At 33.6% G+C, this 11,295-nt stretch overlaps 1 protein-coding gene across 3 annotated transcripts in view; it reads right to left on the bottom strand.

Annotated features, from left to right (window-relative positions):
* Nucleotides 1–1,674: 1,674 nt before the first annotated feature.
* The window catches only part of TBC1D32 (TBC1 domain family member 32), a 74,889-nt gene continuing 65,268 nt past the window's right edge, over nt 1,675–11,295 (bottom strand). For all 3 annotated transcript variants that reach the window (XM_088052931.1, XM_088052932.1, XM_088052934.1), the window contains exons 29-34: nt 10,178–10,247; nt 9,271–9,386; nt 8,133–8,287; nt 6,542–6,682; nt 4,551–4,739; nt 1,675–2,288 (exon numbers count right to left, since the gene is read on the bottom strand). In XM_088052931.1, the coding sequence (XP_087909057.1) occupies nt 2,169–2,288; nt 4,551–4,739; nt 6,542–6,682; nt 8,133–8,287; nt 9,271–9,386; nt 10,178–10,247 (791 nt within the window). In that variant the 3' untranslated portion in view covers nt 1,675–2,168. The remainder of the gene's footprint in view (nt 2,289–4,550; nt 4,740–6,541; nt 6,683–8,132; nt 8,288–9,270; nt 9,387–10,177; nt 10,248–11,295) is intronic.

Here is an 11,295-nt window from a genome sequence, read left to right as displayed (position 1 = left end):
GAAACCAGAAAAATACAAACAGATTTTGAGATACAAACTGTCTACATCTCAGCAGAATAGCTCCTTGACAGAAAATAGGGAGCTGACTGGAGAAACTTATATATAAACCAGCAAAGCTGGATAAGGGAGTCTTCAGACTGGAGGTAATATAGCATGTGAGCATGTCTTCAGGTATCTGTTGCTAAAATGGTCATTTGTTTTCAGATCATTATTGATCTAAAGAAGATGCCATTGGTTTCCCCATCACTTCAAGCTTTATTTCAGTCTACTTGTAATAGGCATCAATGTCCTGTTTCTGTCATAGAGCACAACAGAATTTTAAATTATTATTAGGTATTAAGATTTAGCATTTACATAAAATTTTCATGCACTGTTTTATGGATGTTCTCTAATTAATAATCTCAGCATATACAGACTGTATGAAAATGTAGCTGTTTTGTAGATGGGAAAATTGCAGTTGATTGAATTGCTGAAAGCAATGCAAAAATTGCTTTTATCAGTAGCACTGCTTAGTACTGAGGCTTTCTACTATTTGTATTTGACTTTTCTTTCTGGTTATTGTGTACTGGATCTCTTTGGATTAATTTGATGCAATAGCGATGAAAGTTGTTAATATTAAGGGTCAGCTTTGCAGCACCTCTCCTTTGTTGGGGGACACGGAATACAAAATGAGAACTAGAGTCATGGCTAGAGTCCCTGGGTTACTCATATGGCTATCACAAAGGCCTATTTTCCTTAAAAATTTTTACTGCTGCTAAAGGAACTGATGACTTACTTCATAATGGATATTTAATCAACCATGGTCTGTCCAGAAACATGTATATATTAGTCTTTGAGTGTTATTCACCACCAGGATGTTTGTTATTTGTTGTTTCTTGGTTTGAGATATATGCCAAAATAGGGTTATTTAAGAAAAGAGAAACTGCTATTAAGGTTAAAAGAATGGGTATCATGAGAGTCATAACATTCACTGGCCTCAGTGTCAGGCAAACACTTGGTTCTATCAGTTCTCATCATAATTCCCTCCTCATACCTGCCAGCCTCTTTTATTCATGTAGGTGAGTTAACACAGTTCACAAAAGTGCAAAAATATTTAAAACATATCTTTGCTAGACAGGAAAAAAGCTAAACTTGTGAACTCATGAAATGCAGAGTCAGGGAAGTAGAAGTTAGTGGCAAAACCTTTGTCAGTGTTCACTCTTAGGTTGCATATAATTTCAGAAATTTCACTGCAGGTTCTAATGTGTTTTCTAATTTGAATTTGAGTATGTGCTCAATTCACGTATATATCCATTTTATCTAGAAAAGTTGTTTTTCAGGAACTATGCCGTAATGTTTAGTTTGTCTCCCAGGAATGTGGTAACAATATTGGATAAAGCTAAATTCAACATTTGTGGTTTCCATTGGACTTCCAAAACACCTACTTTATCATTAATTTCTAATCAAAATATCTTGAGATTCTGGACATTCTGTAAAGAAAAAGTTACTACATGTGTTGAGAAAACAGTATTTTCTTTTTTACCCAAATAATAATTTTTAAAGATTCTAATTTCATTCAGAACAAAGGCTAATAATACTTTATTACATAAAATTATTTTTTTAAAACAAGACAGAAGTCTTTTAACAAGTCTTTTTTCATATTTTGAACATATATTTGAACATCCCATTTTCTCAACATTATGCACAAAGTTGGAACAGATAATTTCATTTTCATTTGTTGACTTTTCATGCATATGAATACGCAATAGCAGTTATGCCTAGATATAAAAAATAAATCCTTTTGTCAGACCTGAGCAAAATATGAAGGTTTTAGGATGGTGCTACAAGGAGATGACAAAGAGAACAATGAGCTGAGAACAGGTTCAAGGCTTTATAAGGAAGACACTTCAGCATCCTACAGGTGGCTTCTGAAGCTGCCTTCTGCTAACGGAAAATGAGGCTGTGCACATATTCTGTCAGGGAAAATCTGGCTACCAAAAGTAGGTTATGTCTTATTGAAAAACTATATTATGAAAACCCCTCATTTATTTTACAGTATGTACATTTCAACAGCCTGGCAGATTTTAGGAGAGACTGATGTATCAATCAATCAATCAATCAATCAATAAATCAGCATCCTTTTAAAGGATTTAATCAAAACTGTAAAATAAAGTGCTTGTTTGCTTCATCTATGTATTCTGTGCTCTTATGGTCTTCATGTCTTTCAGCAGCATTGGTCTGTAGAGCTCCTCCAAGCTTTCCATGTAGTCTAAATAATTACTCACTCGAAATCCATGCAGTGCTTCCTCCTGCACAAATACACATAGAAAGCATTTATTAGCTAGGGAAAAAAAAAAAGTACAACTCAAATTTAATCAATTCCAAGCTTCTAAAGATAGCTCATTTTGTTCTGATTGTTAGAGCCTGGCTGTTTAAAATGGATTTTATTATGTTTTATTTAGGAATACAGATTTGGCATTATTTGCTTCCAGGCAGTTTTTTTCTAAACAATTTGCATGGGGACACTGTTTACCTCATTTTTGGAGAATATTTCATTGAAGATTTTTAAGCAAAACAAAGTAAGCTTTAAGAGAAAGTCAGGTATTAAAATACTCTTTTGAAAGAAGGTTTCTACATCAGCACATGGCATAAGTTTATAAGTGTGGCTTTTATATCCAGTTAGATTCTAAAGAAAAACAATAGATGTATATTTTTAAAATCATTGATAAAAGAAGATCTTTCTGAAGTGCTTAAATAAAAATAGAATAAACTGTTCCGTACCACTACAAGTGAATAATTCTTACTAAATCTAAAACACAGTAGAATAAAGTGTCCTCAGGAAACAAACAGTTCCTCCTCATGGCTAATGTATTGGAAGGATAAGGAAGATGCACCAGAGAACACAGGATCCTAAAGAATGGTTAGGTAAAAAGCGTTAATTTGTTGCTGTTGCATACTCATCGTCTACTAATCAGTATTACCGCTGCTGGCAGTGAGTGCTGCAAAAAACTCTCTGGAGCCAGTCTCTGTGGACATAAGTTGTACCTCTGGAGTATTAACTGTGAATCTCTGCTAAACAGAATTCTCTAGAGAGCATCTGCTCAGGCTTGGAAAACTGCACTTTGACATCTGAACAGGAATTCAAAATAGTTTCTATATTTCTTCTCCTCTACACAGAAGCAAGTGAAAGTAAGATTTTACCTTCCAAGTTGCTCCTCATACACTGTGAGAAGGCTGACTACAGTGGAATATAAAAATTTATACATATATATACATATACACACACATATATCTGGAACTAAATGGCATGTAGAGAGAGGACAAGGGGGAATGGTTTCAAACACAAAGAAGGTAGGTTTAGATTAGGTATGAAGAAGAGCTTTACTGTGAGAATGGTGAGCCACTGAAAAGAAGTTGTGGAACACTCTAGAAGTGTTCAAGGCCAGGTTCAGTGGTGTAGTGGAAGATGTATTGGAACTAGATGATGTTTAAGGTTCCTTCCAATCCAAACTATTCTACAGTTCCAGTTTTTTGGTTTTTTTTTTAGTTTCAATTAATTAAGACTTAAAGGAGGACGAGTTAAGTATGCACATTTTTTTCTGCAGTGGTCACTCAATAAATTGCAAATATTCCAGTACTGCATTAATTTACATTCTTTTCTCATTAATTTAACAATACTATGCAAAAACTTTAGTCTGTTTATACTGCATGCTGCAATATGAATTCTCTCTTCAATATTTTACATATTCTATCCAATAATGCCATCAAAATATACAAGATTTTTAAGACATGTCCAAAATCAGGGAAAACAGAACAATACATTCAATTAGACTGTGGATACATTCATTAGACTGTGTACCAAACATTTTCAAGGAAGCTGATTGGGCTGAGATATTTTTTCGTATTTAAGAATATGTAAGTTGGATGCAAACCAGTTAGAAAACTATTATCCTTAGGGCAGAGTATGATGCAGATATCTAGTTCTCAAAATTTTTTTGACAGGTGAAAAAAGATCAGAGAAAAAGACAAAAATATTCCTGTGAAGAAGAGTAGGATACTGTATCTATTTATGACTACAGCTATAGCTATGCATTACCCTTCAAAAAACCCCAGACCCAAACATAATCTATAACTGGGAAATAATATGAAATTGTGAGGCTGGTAACATAGTAATTGGTATTTCTTCAAACTATCAGCTTGCTGCTCAGCTTTGTGCCACATCTCTACAAGCTTCAGCAAGAGACCACAGTGCAAACCCATCTTTCTGGAGAGCATGTTGTTCAATGAGATTGAGCCCATATACAGAGAACTGAATCAAATGCTCTCATGATTTAATGTGCCTATTTTCTTTGCTCATGAGAAATCTCTCATTCCAAAATGTAGGAAAGCTATTTTCTAGAAAATACTATACATAATTTCCTTACAGGGAACAAATTAAATTAAAGTACTATTTCACTCATTTAAAATGACTGAGTGAAATTCAGTACGAGTTTCAGATTAAGTAATGTATATATCCTCAGTATTCAGAGATTTGCTTCTCCTCAGCAGTAGAAAAATTAAGAAACTCTTACTTTCAGAAAAACCTGAAGATCGCGGGCCTCTGTGTGCTTCAGGATGTCTTGCTGTAGGTGTCTGAACACAGAAATACACATATATATTTGATAATCAGGACCAAGGAAAATACATATGGCAATGTAGTGACAGATCTCACTCCAGTCCATGTAATTCCAGAAACACTGAGTTATCCATTGCAGACAGATCTAGATGAGAATGAAGTTGTATATAATTAAATCATTCTATACATTCAGTCATAATGATCAGCTTTATCTCTTTTCTATATTAGAGAACTTTTTCCCGATGACATTACCACAGTTGTGAAAATAAAAGGGATAAAGTACAAAAGAAGCCAAGATTCACCATTTTTTAATGCAGAGCCTCTGAACAGACTCCTAGTGAGTTTGACTAGATATAACACCGACATAACACCCTATATCCATGCATCTCACTTGTACGAGTATATTCTGGCACTTCCTGAGGTTGAAACTCAAATACCAATGAAAGCAAAAGTGATTTTTTTTCAAGATTTTGTTTTAAATGTGGCCTAAAGGGTAATGACAGTGATGAAGGCATGTTCAATGTGGGTTTTCCTTTCAATTAAAGTACTTCTCTGCATTATAAATGAATGTTAGGCCCTTCTCTGCGACACATTTTCTTTTAATGAAGTGAGTACGAACACCGTGACTCCTTTGCCCTGTTCTAAATTACAAGATATTAAGAGGTATAATGCACATTTCATTTAGTTCTAGGCCACAAATCTTCTTCTAATAATTCCTTAAAGTGTTTAAAAATACGCAGAAGAATTACCACAATTCTAATTAGATGACAACAAATATAGTATGGGAGTAAATCTGTTTTGGGGTATTTATTGAGGCACACAATCACTTTTAAATATATTAGAGCTGTTTCCACAGTTCAAACTTTGTTTTAAATGCTGCAGAAGAACTGTAAAATCACACAGAAGATACAGTGGCACCCACAAGTGGCATTTCAGTAACTCATTAAATAAATGAAAAAAATCCTTGCTAGCAGTTTAGAACAGTATCTAGACTATTACTAAGTTTACACAATTAAAAAACAGTGTAACTTGCAAAAGAATAGCTGGTGGAGTGCTTGTCCCCATATGTTTTCCTCAACCCAAAACAGGAACCTTATTACAAGCACCTTATTCCTATGCTGAGATAAATTCCTTTATCTGCAACTCTTCTCTCCTCAAAAACCAAACCCCAAGCTGACTAATTTAAGCAATGTTTGTACCACACTGGCATCTGCCAGTCTCTTCTGCTGGAAATCTCACAGCAAAAAGGAATTTTGAAGGCATAAGATGAAAAGTATTTTTCTTGCCTGGCACAGCGATGCCTTTTCTCACTGGCGAGATGTCCTTTGCACAGACAATCTAACTCACTGCATGGAGCTCTTTACCCTTCATCATGAATGCAATCTTTACAAACATGCTTCATCCATAGCTTTCCATACTACCAAACAATTGTTTGTAAGCAAAATGAAAGTTGGTGTTATAGATAATTATTCTTCTGTTGTAACACCTCTTTAATACGAAAGAATAGTGTGTTACCTGTTTGTAATAGTTATGGTAGCTCATATAAAATTATTTTTTCTCTAATATCACAGGAACTGCTTCCTAGTATGTAACTACTAAAAATTACTCATTTCTCTCCCATGGGAAATTGAGATAATTATTTCAGGAAATGAGATATTCTGTTTAAATGCTAAATATGAGGATTTAGTATATATTATTTTTAGCAATTTTTGTGCATGAACATGTAATAAAAGGTCATCAGCTCGAGTACACTGGTATTATTCTATGAGTCAGTTACTTTCTATTTTCAGAATCTCTAAGTCATTACATGTTCTTATCTCTTACCCTGTTTTATAACCACCACACAAGCACTGTTTAGGAAAAATGGACAGTGGTTCCTCTGTGTTCTTGATTTTGTAGCTTTAAGTCAATAGACTGATGATACTTTAATACATTTTGATTGGTTACCTGGGATGGAGTGAAACCAGACATGTGGAAGGCTGAACAGACAAGAGGCAACTCAGCTTTCAGCAACATTTCAACGTGGTGGGCACTGCAAAAATAGACTGGGTGGATGCCATATTCCACTGTTGTAACAGGCAGGTGCATCTGGTTAACAACAACAACATCATCATCAACAAAATTGAGGAACAGGATTACAGACTACAGAAATGTGCTGGTTTTTAATATATTGCTGTGAACAATATGTAAAAATATATATTTTTATATGTAAGATAAGTAATTCCGGTAATTTTAGAGACAGGAAACAGCATAAACAAAATAGGTTGTACTTCCATCAAGAAAAACATGTAGGTAACTAAAGAAAAGTGTTGATAAATATATCTTGATTGTTACTGTGCATTTGCAGTCTAGTTCCTTATGTATACAGGCTTTAATTGTCAAAACAGTGATGGAGAAATTGCTGTTATATTTTAAGCAGGAGAACAAAGGGGGGAAAAAAAGACTGATTTCTGTTGGATTTTTTCCTCCATTTAGTGGTGGAGCAGAACTTCCATGATATTTGAAGTTGTTTTATGAGTGCACATATCTTTGCAGTATGTGTGGATGGTATGAGTGAAATTCTATTATGTGCAGCAAAAGGAGCAGAGGTTTTATCACTGTGGAAGGCTCTGAATATCAATTCCCAGTTCCAGTTACCCTTGGCACCAGTGGTTTTTCAGCACTTGCACAATGGAACAAATTTCAACACAAATTTAATTATGCTGGAACAACCTCAGGCCAGACTCAGTGCCGAACGGACCAATACCATCCTCTCTTCTGGTGACAAGACAGATCACTTGGTATTACTACAGAAGCCTCCATGCAGAAGTACAGAATCTAGTCTGTGTTTCTTGTACCCCAGAATTCTCTGATAGAGACTATAGTTTAGGGTTTATGTTCAAAACATTCAAGACAACATGAGAATGTACAAAGGGTTTTATTTTAAATAGCTGTGAAGACCCATAATGAAAGATAGAAATGATGCTTCCTATATTACAACCTCAATTCAGAATACTGACAATTTAGAATTGTCAATCATAGAGTATTTTTGCAGTAATAATTTTTAAAACGTACTAAATATACTCAAACGTATTATGTAAATTTCAAAACTGTCACTAAAAAAAAAAAATCAAAAAATCAGATGGATGGACTTGCTCTCTTACTGAACTAATTAAAATAAAAGGTCATTCAGCAGTATCACAACCTCCACACGGAATTTAATGCCACTAACAAAGTTCGTTTTACTGCCAGCTTTAAAATTCGTAATCATTGTCTTCCTATTAGTCTACCTGCTACTTCTCTCCTTTTAAACAAAAATTTGACCCAATAACAGACCTACATTATCCCATGAATTTTTCAGGGTCATGTATTTAGCTAGGGGGCCTTAAGGAAAATATAATATAAAATATTAGAAAAAAAATAATAATAAAAAAACCAAAAACAAACAAACAAAAACAAACAAGGAAACCCAAAAAAACCAAGCTAAGGAGATTAATAAAGTCTCATTTGTAAACTTTCAAAGCAGCCTTTCAGAAAGAAATAGGTTATAAATTCTTACGGATAAATGCAGTCTTGGTTGCCAGAGAAATGCTGAAACAAGAAGCTGTGAAAATTGCTGAAGAAACATCAGTGTCTTCTCCCTGTCCCCTGACATTATGAGGAAAATAGAAGATGCAAACCAGTCATAACCTGCATAGTGCTCCTGCAAGCAGCCTGAATGGGAAGGTTAAGGAACTTGGGCAGAGATCTCCTCCTCACTCTCCTGCATCAACCACAGCTTTCCTCCTTCCCAGGCCCAGACATACAGTGATGGGAGCTGGGTTGTTAGACATAGCCAGGGGGAGCAGAGCTGCACAGAAGGCATCATCAAGACACAGTTGTCTCTCAAACTGAATTAAGAGAAAAAATTTAAGCTGTTTTCCCCATATACTAATTTTTTTCAGTTCGTATGTATTCAAGCTAAATCAATAAAAGTAAACAAAAAGCAAGCAAATGCAAAAAAACCTGCACCAAAACAAGTGTGCTTATAAAGTGCAAGAAAGGAGAATAGTGGAGGAATAAAACAGGAGTTAAAATTATTGAAAAAAAAAAAAAAGTAAAAGAAAAGCCTTAAAATGAGATTTGGCACATTTTGACTTAATACACCTGAAGTATAATTTAATAGTGGTATGCAAATCTAACAGAAAAGAATATAGCAAAGCTTGTGGAAAAGCTGTTATCTGATTTATTTTTTTCACAAGAAGCTCCACAGTAGATCCAAAAGAACCAAAAGTCTAATTGCTCCTGATGATCAGACTACATCTTCTTATCACATTTATTACGCTTATATGGGCAGTATCATTACCAGTGTTGGGATTGTGAGAGTACCAGAAATACTCATTAATGTTCAAAGGTACATTGCTGTGGGCTCTTCATCACATTCAAAGATGAGATCCCACTCCAAAACAGTTGATGACAAAAATGAATGAGGTTTGCACTTCTAACAAAGTATGGGAACCAAAAAGGTGAATATTTTCTTGAGTGCATTTGGTATGCATTTAACTTAACAAAATTTCAAAGTAAAAGTGTTCTTTTTAAAAAAATAAATAAATTCCATAAATGTTACACACCTACACCTCTATTAAAAGTACAAACCAGGAGGTCAAATTCCACTGAAATTAGAAGACTATAGAACTTATACCATCAGGAAAGGATACGAAGTGAAGACACCACAGTTCTTCGCTGTTGTTTCAGAAACTCCTCACAATTCATTAACACAAAACACAGCCCATTTTCAGCATCTTCTTTTAGTAAGTTTAAGTATTTTCCGTATCTATTTCAAAAAGTTAAAAAAAAAACCAAACTCTTTAAAGATTACATATTTTTTAAATTCCTTAAAAAGAAGACCTCATATTTAATAAACCTTTATTTAAAAGTTAAACTGTCATAAAATTGTTCATCACTAAAACTATGCTGTAGATATAACTTTCTATGGTCTATCTAGAAAGGATACACAGCAACCATCTGTTGCTCATTGTTACAAATCCTGACTCAAATTCCCTTTAGTTCAGTTTTAAGAGACTGGGCTGGGGATAAACAAGTACTCTAATACACACAACTCCATTTCTTCATGCACAATATTTAGAATTTTATATAATTATTGTATGCGTAATTATTATGATCAGAATTCAAACATTAATGCTAAATCTGTAGAAATATAGACATCTAAGCTTTTCCATCATCGCAGCTCTGCAAATTACCAGCCAAATAGATTGTTTAAATGGCATATAACTAAGCTTAGCTAAACAGAACCATTTAGAGAAGTAATGTGAGGGAAAAAAAGATACATAATTCAGGATAATGCAAATTTATGGTAAATCTTACTAGCACGTTACAATTAGTCTTTACAAAAGTAGAGGATAATAACATATATAAACTGTAAAGATAATTTAATTATGTACTAATACCTTTTTCAATTCCAGTTAGAATTAATTTTCTTAAAGTTTATCTTAGATTTAAATGGTATAAAGCAATGAGTTGATGGATTAAGTATTATTAAAGTCATTCCATGAAAATCAAACAAATCCTAGAAATACTCCAGGGAAATATTTTAATACCATGTACCTGACTGTCATTTCAACACCAAGCTGCTGCACAGATGAAAGATTTTCTTTCTTCACATCTGCATCCATGGCTAAAACAAAAGGAAATAAATTAAATAAAGTATCATAAGAAATATTATTTGAACTGCATGCTAATGTAAAGCTCTTTCCGTGTATGAATACCAATTCTGGAGAACTGTTTCCTATTCAAAATTATTTTGGTAGTGTTTGGAAAGGATTCATAAAGAATCTGCATTCTTCACAGACTTTTTTTAAAATCAAAATCACCCTCTTTATAAGGAAATCTTCATGGTTAGTATGGTTATCATGACAGTTATCAATAGATTTATGGCAAGAGACATTTTTTCCAGCCCCATATCTTAGCAGAATTTTATCCTTTCCGGTCTAGAAATCAGAGAAGGCAGCCTACTCTGATCCACTTTCTTCCATTCCAGAGGCCTCAAAATTTCCTAGCTGTAATTCCAACTTTTGTTAATAAAGTTCTATTTTGATATGAATCACAGAAAACTCTAGAACTGAATGATTTAAAAATTAATTAAATCCTGTATTTACATGCATTTTTTCATACAGTAAAATATACTCCATTTTCTTCAGTTGTTTAATTTAGAAAAATTAATAAATAATGATTTAAAGCAACCACTGATGTTGAATTTGCTCAAAATATTAAATTCTAAATTAAATTTTAAATGGGCATTTTCCCTATAAGGTACATGTTATCATCTAAGATAACTATATCACAGATAAAAATTGAAGTCTAATAATATTATGAGTTACAAAGCTGAGGGAATAAACCTTTAATATACTTCTTTGAAAGTGCTACTAAAAAAACCAGCAGGAAATTATTATTAACTATTTTTTATTAAGGGTTATATTATTATAACCCTTATTAACTGACATTTGTTAAATATGTAAATAATTGACATGGTAGCAGCAGTTATTATATTCATGTAAATGATGAATGTAAAAATCTAATTAAGTAGATCACACAGTAACTTCTTATGTATTTTTCCTATATCCTCAGACAGAGAAATCAAAGTGAAGGATTCCCTGGTTATTCATGTAGGTAAACACCCCATTTTCCTGGCACACAAACAGGGACTAAGGCATTAAAGATGAAAT

The sequence above is a fragment of the Pseudopodoces humilis genome, chromosome 3 (assembly GCF_049639895.1).
Source record: "Pseudopodoces humilis isolate 2021_Gansu_Grassland_sample_001 chromosome 3, ASM4963989v1, whole genome shotgun sequence".
NCBI classification, from domain to species: Eukaryota; Metazoa; Chordata; class Aves; order Passeriformes; family Paridae; genus Pseudopodoces; species Pseudopodoces humilis.
The sequence above is the reverse complement of the archived record's forward strand: the minus strand, read 5'-3'. Positions and strand labels throughout refer to the sequence as shown.